Source organism: Pristis pectinata, chromosome 33 (genome assembly GCF_009764475.1).
Source record: "Pristis pectinata isolate sPriPec2 chromosome 33, sPriPec2.1.pri, whole genome shotgun sequence".
Taxonomy (NCBI): Eukaryota; Metazoa; Chordata; class Chondrichthyes; order Rhinopristiformes; family Pristidae; genus Pristis; species Pristis pectinata.
Window position 1 is genome coordinate 14,182,831 of NC_067437.1, and position 18,591 is coordinate 14,201,421.

At 45.4% G+C, this 18,591-nt stretch overlaps 1 protein-coding gene across 4 annotated transcripts in view; it reads right to left on the reverse strand.

The window, feature by feature from the left end:
- The window catches only part of LOC127585580 (chondroadherin-like protein), a 31,860-nt gene extending 16,211 nt beyond the window's left edge, over window positions 1-15,649 (reverse strand). Inside the window, exons 1-3 of one of the 4 annotated variants that reach the window (XM_052043156.1) lie at window positions 15,419-15,649; window positions 13,923-14,069; window positions 2,348-2,792 (exon numbers count right to left, since the gene is read on the reverse strand). In XM_052043156.1, coding sequence (XP_051899116.1) covers window positions 2,348-2,789 — 442 coding nt within the window. In that variant the 5' untranslated portion in view covers window positions 2,790-2,792; window positions 13,923-14,069; window positions 15,419-15,649. The other 3 variants (XM_052043155.1, XM_052043154.1, XM_052043157.1) reach the window with 3 other exon arrangements.
- Between the last annotated feature and the right edge of the window lie 2,942 nt (window positions 15,650-18,591).

Here is an 18,591-nt window from a genome sequence, read left to right on the forward strand (position 1 = left end):
GGACGGTGTGTGGACTGTGCTATGGCAGTTTTGTGACTGAATAGCAGTGTGACTTATCATGTCTTATCTTTGTATGATTCGGGGCAATTACAGCACACATATGCAAGCCAAACTGTGTGCACATGGACACAATAACATACACAAGCACAGACAAAGCTGTGCCAGCTCTATGCCTGTGCAATTCAGCTCGCTCCATTGAACCACCCTCTCCCCAGAGTCTTGCAAATATTTCCTTTCAAGTCAAAACCTGCCCCCACTACAGACTGTCCCTGGGTAATGAACGGGTTCCGTTTTTATCGTCAGAAAATACACAAAAATCACTTGATATGGTAACCATACCTCCATGGTATTTTAATGAATGGCATCAAAAGCACATAAGATTGTTAAAAAAGAATAATTACTATAAGTGGAGAGAGAGAGAGAAAACTAGTTCTGCCATTCGTAGAAAAAATTGTATGAACATATATCAGACTTTTGAATTTAATAATTTGGGAGCTTGCTTGTATGTGAGAGTGTACTTAAGTCAGGCAGTCATAACCCGGGGACAGCCTGTATTCCCCTGGAAGTGCATTCCAGTTCTAACCACTCACTATGTAAAGCAAAAATAGAAAATTTTCCCTCATGTCATTTTTTGGTTCTTTTGCCAATCATCTTCATTTTACATCTTGTTTGTAAACCTTCTGACAATGGGAACAGTTTCCGTCTGCCTCTCTAGGTCCTTTCTGGTTCTAAATGCCTCTAAGAGATCCCATCTCGATTCCCTTACGCTGTAAGGAGAAAAACCCCAAGAGTCAATGCAACATAACTGAAGTTTTTCACCACTGGAATCATTCCAGCAAAACTCTTCAGCATCCTGAGACAAACACATCTTTCCCGAAGTGGAGCCCAAAACCAGATCTAATATTCCAGTTATGGCTGAGCCTTTTATAAAGGTTCATCGTAATCTGTACTCTGCTTCCATTTATAAAGTCCTGCGTACCCTGTGCATTTTTAAACCGTTTTTTCCTCAGCCTGCTCTGCCATTTTCAATGGTTTATGTGCATATTCTCCCAGATCTCTCTGTTTCTGAACTCCTTTCAAAATTGTGTTCTCTGGCTTGTATCGCCTCTCCTTGGTTTTCAGACCAAAATGCAGCTCTTTTCTGCATTGAACTGCATCCGCCAAGTACCTGCCACTTGATCAGCCTGTCAATATCCTTTTGAATTCTATTATTATCCTCATCACAGTTTCTGAGTTTTGTGTTCATAGAATCATAGAAACATACAGCATAGAAACATACAGCACAGAAACGGGCCCTTTCAGCACACCTCAACAATGCCAGCAGTGATGCCTCTCTGCAATAATCCCATTTGCTCACATACGATCTATCTCTCTTTACACCTGTCCTATCCAAGTACCTGTCCAAAACCAATTAGCTCAAACCTTGTAATTGTATCTGCCTCCATCACCTCCTTTGGCAGTTCGTTCCAGATATTCACGTCCTTTTCGCTCCTCAGACCTCTTGTAAGTTTCCCCCCCATCTTACATTAAACCTATGCCCTCTAGTTCTAGACCTTGTCCTGGGGAAAAAGATTCTGATTATCTAACCTATCTATTCCCCTCATAAGTTTATAAACTTCTATAAGGTTACCCCTCCTACATTCCAATGAGAATAAACCCAGCCTATCCAATCTCTCCATTCAGCTACAGCCCTCCGTTCCAGGCACTTTCTGGTGAATCCCTTCTGCACGCTCTCAATTGCTACAACATCCTCCCTGTAGTGTGGTGACCAGAAATGTATACTAGACACAATACAATTCTCTGCAAAATGGAAATTGCACCCAATGTAACATCATCTGTCTGATAACACTGCTGTAAGTGGGTAGCATGTTCATCTCCCAATAAGAAGCTTGTGGGTTCAGGTCCCACTCCAGAGATGGGTGCACAAAAACCATTCTAACGTTCCACTGAGTTCCTCTGACACTGCGTCATTTCATATCTTTTGGATGAAACATTATACCAAGGCTTTGTCTGTCCTCTCAGATCCACATTGCACCATTTTGATGAAGAGCAGGAGCCAATGTTCATCCCTCAACCAAATTCCCATATTATTGTCACATTAGTATTTGTGGGTTCTTGCTGTGTGCATTTCCCTACAGCAATGACTACAAGTGTTTTTACTGTAAAGCCCTTTGGGAATGGGAGGAAGGTTGGCCTCCAGGTCATTAAGAGTGCCAGATAAATGCGCCTGTTTCTTTTGAAAGTACCTTGGGATTTATTCCCATGTCATAGGCGATATATAAATGCAAGTTGTTATTCAAGCCCCGTTAATGTAAATTGGAAGGGTAACGGACAGATGCTCAAATACCTGGTACTATATCGGTAAGGAGATTGTTTTCCAGGTGTAGAAATGCCAAAGTTGTTACATTTTCAAAGGCTCCAACTTCTAGTTCTTCGATACTGTTGTTGTTGAGGTGCAGGAACTCCAGTTGATTCAGTCCATTGAAAGCACCAGGCTTGAGCCTGCTGATGTTGTTGTTGTTTAGGTACAGAATGGTCAGACCAGACAGACTGAGAAAAGCGTTGGCTGGAATCTCCGGCAGGTGTTCGGAACTGAGACGGAGCTGGGAGGTGATCTCGGGCAGCTGGGTGGGAATATCGGCCAGGCTGATGTTGGTACAGCTGATGTGCTGGCGGTAAGCAGAGCAGCTGCAACCTTTGGGGCACTGAATGTTCACGGAGGTCTCCGCCGTCAGAGTGAAGTACTGCACCAGCGCCACTGAGCATACGAGGAATCTGAGGAATGGCATCTTCTACAAAGGCAAAGAGTAGTCAGTGAGTGATATACGTCATACCAGAATACAGCAGTTAGTTCACAAACAGCAAAGACCACAGCTGTGGGGAGTGATATTGTAAAGGGAGGGAATTATTCACCATTGTGTGTGATGCTCTCTGTAAGCAAATCCACCAGATCCACCAATGTACATTTCATCCAGGCCACCAATTATCTATGGAATATGAAACATTCCATCATCTAGGTTGGACAAATTAGGGTTGTTTTCTCTGGAGCGGCGGAGGCTGAGAGATGACCTGATAGAAGTTTATAAAATTATAAGAGGCATAGATAGAGTAAATAGTATCGTTTTTTCCCAGAGGACATGCATTTAAGGTGAGAGAGGCAAAATGGAAAGGAGATGTGCGGGGCAAGTTTTTTTACACAGTAGTGGGTGTCTGGAACAGGCTGCCAGGGGTGGTGGTGGAAGCACACTAGAGACATTTAAGAGTCTCTTAGATAGGCATGTGAATACACACAGAATGGAGGAATATGGACCGTGTGCGGACAGAAGGGATTAGGTGTCATTAGCTTAATTAGTTCAGCACAACATGGTGGGCCAAAGGGCCTGTTCCGGTGCTGTACTGTTCTATCTTCAATGTACCTTTTTACCTGGAACGTTTCAGATCCCATCAACCCTGGGTGGAAAGATTCTTCTCAATCCCTCCTCAATTTTTTGACTTTGTTTTCAGATTTCTGACCGCTGGTTATTGATCCCCTTGCCCATGGGAATGGTTTTCTCCCCATTTACTTCATCAAAGTAAGAAGGTATCAGGGACAAACATCGATATTCCAGAGGAGATGGGGAGGGGTGGAATCAGAGGAAGGGTACAGCAGAGGCTACCTCTGTGTAATCAGTGTTATATTTATCATAATCACCACAATTGACTCTATCTCTCTCCGTAATTGCAACAAAGACATCAGATTTTTACCCAGAGTCTAGAATATTTTATTCTGGCTGACTATCCACTGCAGTACAGTAAAACTTATGTAATTGGACGTGCTTACAACATTGGTGACACCAGACTAGCAAATCTTTCAGACCATTAGATGTTGTTCCAATTAATACAACACACTTTTAATTCACTTGTTTAAGATGTTACACGGTACAATAGAATAATAATTTTTCCCTGTAAGTTTCAAGTGAGGATAGAAACATGACCCTCGGTAAGTTTAAGTGAGTGTGGGAACCAGGGCTCTGGTAAGTTAATGTGAGGGTGGGAATCAGTACCCAGTGAGCCAATGCTGAACTGTCAGGATTTCCAAACAACAAGATAATGGATTATTGGAGTTTTACTGTACTTAAGATTAAGATTTCTTTCAGTCACATGTACATCGAAACACACAGTGAAATGCACCTTTTGCATTGAGTGTTCTGGGGGCAGCCCACAAGTGTCACCACACTTCCGGCACCAACATAGCATGCCCACAACTTCCTAACCCGTACGTCTTTGGAATGTGGGAGGAAACCGGAGCACTCGGAGGAAACTCATGCAGACACGGGGAGAACGTACAAACTCCTTACAGACAGTGGCCAGAATTGAACCCGGGTCTCTGGTGCTGTAAGAGCATTATGCTAACCGCTACACTACTGTGCGCACTTGGTAGGTGCTGCACTGCTGCGGGCGTTGTCTTGGATCCAAAGCCGCATCTACCCTCAGATGGATTACTTTTGGGCAACGGTTATCTCTTCAGGAATACTCATCTCTCAACCAAAGACTGGAAACAGGTTATCTGGTCGTTACCACAGTGACGTCTGCAGATCCTGCTGTGTGCAGTGTTTTCTTTTAAATTCATTGCTGGGATCTGGGCATCACTGACAAGGCCATTTATTGACCATCCCCAATCACTCTTAAAGATGTGGTGGTTAGCCACCTTCTCGAACCACTGCAATCCTTCTAGTGATGGTGCTGCCACATTACTGTTGGGTTGGGAGTTCTAGGATTTGGACCCAACACTGACAAAGAACCGATGATTGATTTCCAAGTCAGGCTGGTGTGATTGGAGAAGGACCTGCAAGTAGTTTTGTTCCCATGTGCCCCTGGTGCCCTAGTCCTTGGTGGTAGTCGCAGGTTTGGGAGATGCTGCTTGAGTAGACTGGGTGGGTAACCAGTGTATTTGTAGAAGGCATGCACTGCAGCCACTGTGTGCCAGTGGTGCAGAGAATGAACATTTATGGTGAGTGTCAGGGTGTCAATCAAATGGAGCAACACACAAAATGGAGCATCTATGGAGGGAAATGGACGGTCGATGTTTTGGGTCGAGACCCTTCATCTGGACATTTGTGTGTTACTCCAGATTCCAGCTTCTCGTAGAATCATAGAACAGTACAGCACAATACAGGCCCTTCGGCCCACAATGTTGTGCTGACCTTTAAACCTCGCCTAAGACTATCTAACCCCTTCCTCCCACATATCCCTCTATTTTAAATTCCTCCACATGCTTATCTAGCAATCTCTTGAATTTGACCAATGTACCTGCCTCCACCACCACCCCAGGCAGTCCATTCCATGCCCTGACCACTCTCTGGGTAAAAAACCTTCCTCTGACATCTCCCTTGAACTTCCTACCCATTACTTTAAAGCCATGCCCTCTTGAATTAAGCATTGGTGCCCTGGGAAAGAGGCACTGGCTGTCTACTCTATCTATTCCTCTTAATATTTTGTACACCTCTATCATGTCTCCTCTCATCCTCCCTCTGCAGTCTCTTTGTGTGTCAATCAAGTGGGCTGCTTTATCCTAAAAGGTGTCGCGAGCCCTTTGAGAGTTGTTGATGCTGCACCCACCCATGCAAGTGAAGAATATTCCAGCATGGACTTGTGCCTTGTAGATGGTGGAAAAGCCTTGCGATGTCAGAAGGTGAGTCATTCACCACAGGATCCCCAGGCTCTGACCTGCTCTTGTTGCCATGGTAATTCTGTGGCTGACCCAGCTGAATTTCTATTGAATGGATATTGATGGTGGGGAACTCACTGATGATATGTGGGAGATGGTCATTGCCTGGCATTTCCCTGGTGTGAATGTTATTTGCCACTTATCAGTCTATGCCTGAATGCTGTCCACATCTTGCTGCATGCAGGCACCAGCTCTTCATTTGCTGAGGAGTTGCAAGTAGTATTGAATGTTATACAAACAACAACAAACACTTCCACTTCTGACCTTACAGTGAAGCAACTGAAGATGGTTGGGCCAAGGAAGCTGCTCTGTAGTAATGTCATACAGCACGGAAACAGGCCCTTTGGCCCAACTGGTCCATGCCAACAAAGATGTCCCATCCAAGCTAGTTCCATTTGCCAGTATTTGGCCCATAACTTTCTAAAAGGATAGAACAGGGATATTGACCTCCAACAACATGGCCATCTTCCTTTGTCCAAGGTGTTTTCTGTTTGATTCCACTTGACTTCTGTTTTACCAAGGCACCTTAATGCCACACTTCACCAAAAGCTGCCCTGATGTGAAGGGCAGTCCCTCACTTTGGCTCACCTCTGGAACTCAGCTCTTTTTGGTCCATGTCTGGAGCTGAGTGGTTGCAGCAAACCCAAATTTCATATTGGGGAGCATGTTATTGGTGAGTAAGTGTCACTTGATAGCGCTGTCAACAACAGCTTCCACCACTTTGAGGGAGAGTGCAGTAATTAAGCTGGGTTGGATTTGTCCTGTTTTTTTGTGAAAGGGACATACCTCGGCAATTCTCCAGTAGGCACCAGTGTTTAACTCTATTGGAACGATCTGGCTAGTGAAGCAGCTAGTTCTGCAGCACAAATCTTCAGTACGGCAGCTGAGCTGTTGTCTGGTGTATCCATTGCTCCGAGCCATTTCTTGATATCACCTGAAGTAAATTGGCTGGAAACTGGCTTCTGTGGGGGTGGGGGTCTCAGGGTCATCTGTTTGGCTGCCTTGTTTCATAGTTTATAGCAGTGACTACAATTCAGTCGTACTTCACCGGCTGATAAATGCTTAAGACATTAAGATCTATTGAAAGGCTTTGAGTACTGTCTTCACTGATTTTAGACAGGACAGCATGATCTCTAAATGGTGTAGAAAAGTGGCAAGTAATATTCGTGCCACAAAGATGTCTGGCAATGGCTGTATCCAACCACGGAGAATCTAACCACCTACCTTGATATTCAATGGCATTACTAACAGTGAGTCTTCAACCATCAACATCCTGGGAGTCAATATTGACCAGAAATTCAATTGAAACAACCAACTAATGTCCACAAGAACAGGTCAGAAGCTGAGTATCCTGCATTGGATGATGCACGTCCTGACACCCCAAAGCCTTTCCACCAACTACAAGGCTCAAGATACGGTCATGATGGTATTCTCCCCACTTGCCTGGATGAGTGCAATGCCAACAACTCTGAAGAAACTCAATACCATCCAGACAAGGCAGCCTACTTGATTGGCATCCCATCAATCACCCCAAGGATTCATTCCCTCCACCACTGGCGCACAGTGCCTGCAGTGTGCACCATCTAAAAAACTCACTGCAGTTACTCCTCTAGTTTTCTCCAAGAGCACCTCCTAAACCTGCAGCTTCTACCAGCGAGGAGGACAAGGGAAGCAGGCTCACGGGAACACCCCCACCTTCAGGTTCCCCTCCAAGTCACAAACCATCCTGACTTGGAAATATATTGTCGGCCCTCTGTTGTTGCTGGGTCTAAATCCTGGAACTCCCTGCCCAACAACATAGTGGGAGCATCATCACCGGAACAACTGCAGCAGTTCAAAAAGGCAGCTCACCACCACCTGCTCAAAGGCAATTAGAGATAGGAAATAAATCCTGGCCTTGCTAGTGACACCGGCATCCTGAAAATGAATATTTAAAAAATATAGAAACCAAAATCTTTGTGATTAAGATGCGGTAGCATTTGTTACAAATGTGCTTCGTGAATTGCCTTCATCAATATCACAGCCAAACCCCTGCCCTACCTTAATCTTGCCCTGTTCTGCTGGAAATCTTGCTTGACAAGAGGTGGTGACACGAGTTATTTATCAAAACTTGTTCTCTAGTTCGAAGCGAGCAAATCGCATCGTGTTTAAAAGCAGTAGGAAATCGCTGAAGGAAGTGGTTTGACTAGGAGCGGCTAAGGGACCGTACGAGATTCCCTTATCTGGGATGCAAAATGTGGCTTTCGTTTTCCTGTTCTACTGGTTAATCTCAACAGGAAACAAACCATCTTTAATCTTGAGAAGTTAATGCAATTAACAAATGTTGAATCAGTACACAGAGATATCCAATCTCTGTGTCCCAGCGAGTATACGGTTTTCTATTAGACCCACAGATGAATTTCTGACCCCACGTCCTATCCTGCTTTTACAACCCAGCTGCTGCTTTAACCTTTATCCTTTGTCTCCAAAACCAGATAATTTCGACACTGTCTTGGCCAGCCACCCAGCCTCTACTGGTGCCAATCCAAAACTCTGCAACCCATAACCCTCCACGTCAAGTTGTACCGACCATCACCCCTGTTCTTCGTGATTCTTCGTTCCCAGGAAGGATCCCTCTTTTTGTTTTAGCAATCTGTTCTTGAGGTTTATGCAACCTTGGGAAAGATTCACATTTATTGTGCATCACAGATGGCCTAGGAAGGAAGGAGTGCGTCTCCTCCCAATCCATGGCCTCCTGGCCTTTATGTGATGGTGACTGAACTGGATCAGCTTTGTCAAGTAGCCAGGTGATCACAATTCAATCTTGCCATATTAGCCGAGCATTTACATAGTTGTTAATGTCAATTATATCACACCCGTTCAGAATGAAGAGGGGAGAAAGAAGAGGAGATTGTAGAACATACAGAGTACTAGAATTTTATTTTATTTTCTGTGTATATGTTTCTCCCTCATTTGTAGATGTTAACTCTTCACAGATTAGGAATGGGATGGGGTTCAGATGGTCTTAGACAACTGAGTATCCTAAAGCGCTCACACAGTCATTTTGATGTGTAGGCATTGCTGCGCTGTAGAAAATACAAGCAGCATGAGCAACACGGTGGTGTTCAATCCTGACCTCTGGTGCTATCTGTGTGGAGTTTGCACGTTCTTCCTGTGACTGCGTGGACTTCCTCTGGATGCTCCGGTTTCTTCCCACATCCCAAGTTAATTCCCCACTGTAAATTGCTCATAGTATGTAGGTGAGAGGTAAAATCTGGGGGGGAATTGATGAGAATGTGGGGGAGACTAAAATGGGATTAGTGTAGGATCGATGTAAACGGATGGGTGATGGTTGGTGAGCCAAGGTACTCTTTCTGTGCTGTGTGACACTGTGACTCTAATTAGTACACCTAAAGCACCTCCAAACGTCAATATGTTAATGATCAGATGATCTGTTTTCAATAATGTTGGTTGAGAAATAAATATTGACAGGAGCCTGGGGAGAACTCATTTCTCCTCTTCAAAATGGTGCCATCTTTTTATTTTCACCTGAGAAGGCAATCTGAGTTCTAGTTTCAGTGTCTCATGTAAAAGACCCACCTCCAGCGGTGCTGCACTCTCTTGGTATTGAACAGGAGTGTCAGCTAGATTTGGGTGCTCCAGTACCTGGAGTGGGATTGGATCCCACAGTCTCATGACTCTGAGACAAGTGATTCCAACTGAATCACAATGAATAGTAACAGCCTGCTACTTATCAGCCCCTCACTATATGTTGCATTGGTCCTGTTGCAGGTTTTGTTATCTGAGGGGTTGCAAATGGTACTGAACATTTTACAACAATCAGCAAATAATCCCAGTACAATAAAATTCCGAGAATCCAGTGTGCCTGAGACTTTAGCGGCGCCAAACTAACAGATTTTCCAGACTATTAGATGTTATTCCTATCAATACACCAAAACATTTAATCCACTTTTTTAAAAAATATTACAGAGTATTATAATAACTTGCCTGTGAGCTCCAAGTTTAAAGGGAGCAAGGGAAATGGGAGCCTGGTAATTTTAAAGGTAGCGTGGGAACCAAGGCTCCAGTGAATGGATAGGAGCATGAGAACCAGGGCCCCAGAGGAAGTGTGGGAATTGGGGCCCCAGCAACTTGGGAGGGGAACATGGGAACTGAGGCCCAGTGCGTGGAAGGGAGAGTGGGAACTGAGGCCAGGTAAGTGAAGGGAGCGCAGAAGCCGAGGCCCTGGTATGTGGGGAGGGAGGGTGGCAAGCATTACCTGATCAACCAGGCGCCAAACTATCAGGACTTCCGAATGGTCGGATAGCGGATTATTAGAGTTTTATTGGACTAAGATGGAGTGAAGGGCATTGATGAAGCAGTCTAATCAGGCCTAGTGAGTCATAGTGAGGTATGAAGTTGAGGTGAGAATTGGGGTCAGGATTGGGTACATGATAGGGCTGTGGATATATGTGCCAGAGGAAGTAGTAGAGGGGGGTACAACTGCAACACTTAAAGACATTTGGACAGGTACACGGATAGGAAAGGTTTAGAGGGATATGGGCCAAATGCAGGCAAATGGGACTAGCTCGAGAAGACACCTTGGGGCGGCATGGACGAATTGGCCTGTTTCCATGCTGTATAACTCTGTGTGGTGTCAGAATAGGTATGGTGTGATGAAGTACAGGGTTGGAATAGTGGTGCAGGGCAGGCCTGGGGTATTAGTAAGCAGGCACCATGGGACTGAGAATGAATGATGCTGATTTATTGGGAGGGAGCAGAGGAATGGAGGGTTTGCAGCTGGTTCTAGTAAGCTGACGTACAGTCGTCAGTCCTGCTGAAGGAGCCTTGAACTGAAACATACTCTGTGTGTCTCTCCCCTCTCCCCCCTCTCCCCTATCCCCCTCTCCCCTCTCCCCCCTCTCCCCCCTCTTCCCCGCCCTCTCTCCACAGACATTGCCTGAACCTCTGAGTGTTCCCAGCATTTTCTGCTTTTATTTCCGATTTCATGCCAATGTTTATCTAAAGAGTACACTTTGTACTGAGGGAGTCAGAAGTCAGGTAACGTGGGGGGTGTTCGTCATTTCCAGTTGTTTATGGCATGGTATCTGGTACAGATCAGCTTCCTGCTTTTGTTCTCTAATTCTTGTGCCACAATCTGATTCAGCAAGCGGCTATCTCCCAGTCACCTCCTGGGAACAAGCTGTCAGCAGCAAAGTTATAACACTGCACCATATTTCTGTCTTAAAAGCACAAAAGTCAGCAATGCTGGGGAATTTTCCACTTTGGACTTTCGGCACGAAGCTCTCCCAGGTCAGTCCAGAGCAGCAAGGCTGCCTGTAAATCTGCCCCAAGGCAACACCTCCTCCTCATGCACGGAATATGATTTTCATCTCTATACTCAAGCCTCCTCCCACTCACCGCCCATTCCAAATATGGAAGGAAAACAGAAAATGTTGGGGATACTCAGCAGATCAGGCAGCATCTCCTCCGGGTGCTCCTCCCAAAAGCGTGCAGGTTGGTAGGTTAATTTACCACTCTAAATTCCCCCTGTAAACTTCTGGAGGTGAGTGGTAGAATCTGGGGGGAGTTGATGAGAATGTGGGGAGAATAAAAATGGGATTAACGTAGAACTAGTGGGTGGTTAACAGTCAGCACAGACTCAATGGGCTGAAGGGCCAGTTTCCATGCTGTATCTCTCTCTGACACACTAAATGACAGGAAAAGTTAGTGGGGAGTGATATTGCTCTGGGGGCAGACTTGGTGGAATGAAGGGGCTTTCTCTGTGCTATGACTCCATAACTAAAGGCATTATTTAGTAGATTCAACGCATTGTGTTCTGCCACGGCTCCTGAGGTAGATGGAGAGCTTGGATTGAAGCAGCCAGTCAGACGAGCAGGAAGCAATGATACTGACCAATAACGGGTCTGAAAGTGAAGCCTGATTAGTGCCTAGTAAGGAGATGGGCAGAAGTATGGGTAGTGATGGGATGACAGCAGAATGAACCCTCAGCTCCTGATTGCTGTCCACAAGCTTGGCACCAGGGTTCTAGACTGGGTTCTGTTCAGATGTTAAACCCACATGAAGTTTGTCTCTTGATGAAGAACAAACATAACATGGTGTCAGAAGTGGGAGTGAGGTCCGAACAGGGAGAGTAGATGAGTACAGTGTGCAATTGAGAAAGAGACTCGGTGAGTATGAAAGAAAAGCTGTAATAAGACGGAGAAAAAGCTGGCCGGCATGGCGAGGGAGCACATTGTTCCTGAAGTTCAGCAGTCACCAGATTTGCCAAGAAAAACATCAGCCATTGAAAACATGGAGAGGCCCCAAAACAAATTGTCTGGGGGTCCACCAAGGAGGAACATGATACTCGACCGAGACAAGTGCTTGACGTGACAAGGAATGTCAATTTGAAATTAGATAAAGAGAAATGTGAGTTTGGTGTTAAGACACTGATCTTCATAGGAGATGTCATATCTGAAGAGGGAGTGAAGCCTGACCCGAGAAAGACATCAGCCATTGAAAACATGGAGAGGCCCCAAAACAAAGAGGAGGTGAGGTGTTTCTTAGGGATGGTGACTTACCTGGCGAAGTTCATCCCTCGACTGTCAACAGTGTCAGCACCACTTAGGTCACTCCTTGAGCAACAAGAAGAGTGTTTCCAGATATTGAAAAAAAGAGTCCTAACTGAAGAGCCCGTGCTGAAGTTTTATGATCCAGAAAGGTGTATAAGGATATAAGCTGATGCGTCCCGGCACAGCCTTGGATCAGTACTACTGCAGCAGCATGATGGCACATGGCAACCTGTGGCCAGTGCATCAAGGGCTTTAACAAGGGCTGTGCCAACTATGCACGGATAGAGGAAGAGCTTCTCACCAGTACATATGCATGTGAAAGGTTCCATCAGTACATCTATGGGCAAGCTATTGAAGTGGAGACAGACCATAAACCATTGGTCTCAGTTATGTCCAAACCACTGAATGACTGTCCCATGAGGATACAGCGCATGTTGATAAGGCTGCAGAAATATGATGTGAAGATGATCTACACACCGGGAAAATATATGTTTGCAGCTGATGCACTGTCTTGAGCAGTCGACATGACAGAAAAGAGTGACCAACAGGTTAAAGCAGATATACAGGCCTATGTTGACATGATTGTCACCTCTCTTCCAGTATGTCCGGATAGAACAGAGCAGATTAGGAAAGCAGCAGAGGCAGATGAAACAATGAAAGTACTCAACGATACAATATAAAAAGAATGGCCAGCAGCAAAGGATGACTGTCCAATGTGTATTCAGGATTATTGGGCATGCAGAGCTGAACTGTCAGTAGTGAAAGATATGGTCTTCAAAGGGAACAGGTTTGTGATTCCAGTGTCACTACGCAAGGAGATGCTCCAGAAGATACATAAAGGGCATCCTGGGGAGGAAAAATGCAAACGTAGAGCACGTGAGGTGATGTATTGGCCAAGAATGAACCAAGACATCAGCCGGACCACTGCTTCATGTGAAATATGCCTTACTTACAGACCAAAGCACAAAGCAGGACCACTTACACCACACCCTGTACCAGACAGGCCGTATTTCAAAGTTGGAGTGGATTTGTTTGACTGTAATGACAAGAGCCATATTGTTGTAACAGGCTACTTTTCCAATTACCCAGAGGTTGTGACACTGCAATCAACGTCTAGCAAAGCAGTTATCATGCTCCTGAAAGCTGTGTTTGTGAGGCATGGAGTTCCATGTGAAGTAATATCAGACAATGGTCCACAATTTTCAAGTTGTGAACTTGAATCCTTTGCCAATGTTTGGGGGTTTCGACATATAACCTCAAGCCCACATCACCCAAAATCTAATGGCCCAGCAGAGAGTTCAGTTAAGGTGGTAAAGGGCCTCATGAAGAAAGTGCAAGATGGATGAGAGGATTTCCACAGAAGTCTAATGATTTACAGAAATGCGCCACTGCTGAACGGCCTTTCACCAGCCCAAATGCTGATGAGTCAATGCATATGCACTAACCTGCCAATACATGAAAACTTGTTGACACCTGAAGGAGCACACAAGGTCAAACAGGCTAAAGAGGAAGGGAAAGAAAAACAGAAACTGAATCACAACAAGACAGCGAAAAGCCTACCAGTTCTGAAGCCTGGGGATCAAGTGCGAATCTGAGATCATGATTCTGGCACATGGTCCATGCAAGGAGTTGTGCAAGAGAAAGTAAATCCACATTCATACCAGATCCAGACAGAGCGAGGGACGCCTCTGAGGAGGAACCGCATGGATCTACGACCACAAGCTCCAACCCATGGCTGTGACCCATCCCCTGTCAGTACACCAAAGGGGCCAGCATGTGGAGAAAATGAACTTGCAGACCAGAGTTCCCTGGAAAACACCAATAGTAATGCATCAAATGAAAGCAACACACCTGCAAAAACAAGTACCAGACCAAAAAGGACCATTAAACCACCTCAGAGACTGATTGAAAGCTGCTGAGTGGACAAGGGTTCTTGGCAGGTTTATAAGGACAAAGTATTGTGTTTGTTTTTCTTTAAAGGGAGAAGATGTGTTATTATGTAGTTATAATAAAGAACTGCAGTTCCCAGTAGGCAATGCATGGGGAACATATGGGGAACAGAAGTGGATGTAAAAAGAGAGAGGGAAAGCAAGCTGTCTGGTGTTGGTTAATAAAATGTCCAGATGTTAAACCCACACAAAGTTTGTCTCTTGATGAAGAACAAACATAGCAGGTTCAGTGGAGACGCTCACTCTTTGGGGATTCATAAGGTAACTGGGCAGTTGGCTGGCATATTGAAGGGTTATCCAACCCATCCAGTGTGCTTTGGCAAGAATCTAGGAAACACTTGGATGTCTGTTTATCTCAGGACGCTTTACTTTTGAATTGTTGAAGTGTTCGAAACACGGCAGCCAATTTATGCACAGTGAATACCCCGCTGATATTTTCCTTTGGTTTGTTGTGGGGTTAATGTTTCCCAGGCCACCACGATCAAGGAATTTCATTGCACTCTGGTGTACATGACAATAAACTAATCTGAATCAGAACGAAAACTCCCCGACTCTTCAAAATGGTGCCATGGGATATTTAACCCCCACCAGAGGGAGCAGGGAGGCCTTCAGTTTAACCTCTCATCAGAAAGACCTCCTGCCAACAGCATTTCACAGGCGAATCATCCTAGATTTTTGTGCTTGGGTTTCTGGGCTGAGACTTGAACCTACAACCTCCTGGTTCAGAGCTACGAGTTTTACCAACAGACCTGTAGCTGCCAGAAGGAGAAGAAGGGAACAATACTGAGTATAAACAAACTCCTGCTATCCTCCCAGCCTGCTAACACAGCAGCTGTAGTTTTCAGAGTCAAAGGGCACCGAATCTGTGCATTCATTACACTTATCCCATTTTATTCTCCCCACATTGCCTTCAACTCCCAGATTTTACCTCTCAGGTACAAACTATGGACAATTTACAGCAGCCAGTTAATCTACCAACCCTTTGGGATGTGGGGGGAAACCAGAACACCCAGAGGAAACCCATACAGTCACAGGGAGAACATGCAAACTTAACAGAGACAGAACTGGAAGCCAGAATTGAACCTGAGTAATTTGAGCTGTGAGCAGCTTTGCCAGCTGCTCTCACTGTGTCTCTACTGTCTGTGCCACTGTGCCGAGGCATTAGGTGCAAGCAGAAAATAACAATGAAACAAATCAGTTCTACTCACCTCTGAGGAAAAAGACAGATTCTACTGCCAAGTTCAAGTTGCTCAGAGATCAGACCACCATAGTGTCACGGGCACCTCCAGTGTTTAGGTCGGATGGTCCGTTCACCCTGAATGTTGTCTGTCACAGCAGCTGGCTCCTACCACCAGTGAATGGTCTGTCGAACTGTGTGGCAAGTCTCTATCCAGTCTGAGGTCGGGAAGTCGAGAGCTTCCTGCCATTGTCTAAGGCTATGGAAGAGGAGGGACAAAAACACCAGTGAAGGTCCCGTTACTGTCGAGTGCAGCGGGAGGCCCAGAGAGCAAAGCAGCATGTTGTCCCAAAAAAACACAGGAACAGAGAGCAAGGGAACATCCAGTCCAGGGCCCAGGGATCTGCCCTTCCCTGCTCCTTTCTAAAGTGCCATCCCTTTGCTGTGATACTGGCCTCCTCTCCTAAATACCAATTAGCCCAGATACCGTGCAGCTGATTTCACTGGCAGAGGGAGTGTTGGCAATTGGCCATATTCCAGAAGGAATTACAGAGTGAGCCCAACTTACTTGGAAGTCCTGGCCATCCCACTCCAGTTGGAAAATGAAAAGACCTGGTAATTGACTGGTTTCTCCCCTAGCCCAATGTATTTTAACCAGTGATTAAAAGAAGAATTGAACAAATGCGCTCATTTTTGTCATAGGATCATAGAGTTATACAGCACAGAAACAGGCCCTTCGGCCCAACTCATCCTTGATGATCAAGGTGCCTTCCTGAGCTAGTCCCATTTGTTTGTGTTTGGCCCATATCCTTCTAAACCTTTTCTATCCATGTACCTGTCCAAATGTCTTTTAAACATTGTAACTGTACCCATCTCTACCACTTCCTCTGGCAGCTCGTTCCATGTACCCACCACCCTCTACATGAAAAATTTGCCCCTCAGTTCCCTTTTAACTCTCTCACCTTGAACCTATGCCCTCTAGTGTCACACTCCCCTACCCTGGGAAAAAGACTGACCATCCGCCTTATCTATGCCCCTCATGAATTTATAAACCTCTATAAGGTCACCCCTCAGCCTTCTACGCTCCAGGGAAAACAGCCCCAGCCTATCCAGTCTCTCCTTATAACTCAAGCCCTCTACTCCTGGTAACATCCTTGTGAATCTCTGATGCACCCTTTTCAGCTGAATGACATCCCTCCAATAGCTAGTTGACCAGACTGGCTCCAAGTGTGTTCCCACCAACGTCTTGTACAGTTGACTTACTACACTTTATTCCTTTGTGTCTCAATCCCTGCAGAATTCTGGAGGATGATCTTTGATTCCTGGAGAGTTGGCCATTCCATTTGGATGGGAGGGCTGTAGTACTTTGACTGATCTCCATGTCTTCCAGCTGACCAGATGCCCTCTCACCTAGTGCAGTGTCTCTGAGGCCAACTGTGACAACTCACTGCCAACGTGGCTGAGCTCAGGTAATGTTCTGCAGACAATAGCAACCCCAACTGAGACTCTGGCTCAGCGGTCATACCTTACCTGCCCTGACGTATGTGTCACTCTAGCTCAACCAATCTTTAAGTGCTTTCTCATTCAGGGACATGTAGGGGTGACGACTAAGTGATCACAATGTCCACAGCAGTGCACTTGCATAGCTGCCTCACAACTCCAGCATTAATTATAATAAGCAGCATTCACAAGAAAAAAATATAAATTAAACATAAATTATACATAATTTCTACAAGAAAGGACACAATTAGAACAAAAAAGAACAAAGTCCATTTTAGTGCAAAGTGATCAAAGTGGTCATAGTGTTGCTAAACTGTAGTGATTAGGGTTGTGCCAGTTGGTTCAAGAATCAAATGGCTGAAGAGCAGTTGCTGTTCTTGAACCTGGTGGTGTGGGATTTTCGGCTTCTCTACCTACTACCCGATGGTAGCTGTGAGAAGATGGCATGGCCCGGATGGTGGGAATCTTTGATAATGGATGTTGCCTTCTTGAGGCAGCACCTCCTGTAGATACTACCGATGGTGGGGAGGAACGTGCCTGTGATGTGTTGGGCAGAGTTCACTACTCTCTGCAGCTTCTTATGTTCCTGTGCATTTGAATTGCTGTGTGAATCACACCTCGTGGAATGATTGAAGTAACTATATAAAGGAAAGCTTGATGCGTGCACAAGGTAGAAGACCTCCACCTATCACCTCCCAGCTTCTGTCGCTATTTCCACTCTTCCCTCCTCCATCTGCCTATCACTCCTCTCACCTGGATCCACCCATCACCTGCCCCGCTCTTGCTCCACCCCTTCCCCTTCCTCCATACTGGCCATCTCTCCTCTTTCTTTCAGTCCAGGTGAAGGGTCTTGACCTGAAACATCAACTGTCCATTTCCCTCCACAGATGCTGCCTGACCCACTGAGTTCCTCCAGCATTATGTTTGTTGCTCCAGAATACCAGCATCTGCAGTATCTTGTGTCTCCATAAGGGAATAGAGTGGAAAGAGATGAGTGCATCATAAATGCTGCCACAGGGCACTTGGATTGAATCTGTGGTGATGGTATAAGCCAGTTCAAGAGAAAAGGCCAGGTTACAAACTCCTTCCTCCAGTCTCATTAGGAGCCCCTTTATGCCTCTGTATTTTTCATTGAAAATGTCCGTTAACAACAAAACTTTGAGCTCTAGTAACACTAGGGTATGTAACTAAAGGCCTGGTCTCTGTAAGGCTATTGTCAGGCCTCCACAGAGAGGCACTGCTCTCAGGTGTTCCAGTCTGAGTTGAGGTGTTTGGGCCTGTCACTATATAGTTTACAGCTATCTGAGAGGATCTATGTACCACAGACAACGGGTCTGAAGTGGAGTTTCTTCTCAAAATGCGCCCTCTTCCAACCTTATGTCACTCTATCTACTTCTGTTCCATTCTCCATTGCGTGATCGGTTATGTGCTACACTCTTACAGTTCGCAGATGGTCTATTTACTGCTGGGTGTTTACCCAGTGCACACTGACAGTGATCTCCAAGCAACGGCAGGGTGAGCTGGACAATGGACACTCTGTATTGGAGTTCTGCATGCACAGACACACAGCCACTGTCAACACATTCAGGCTTCTTTTAAGCTCTATTAAAATTTCTGAAAGGCTCCTCAGAGTATACAGTATGCCCAATCAACACTATGACCATCATGTTACATAATTGTGAATTGTCAACAACTCCCTGCAAA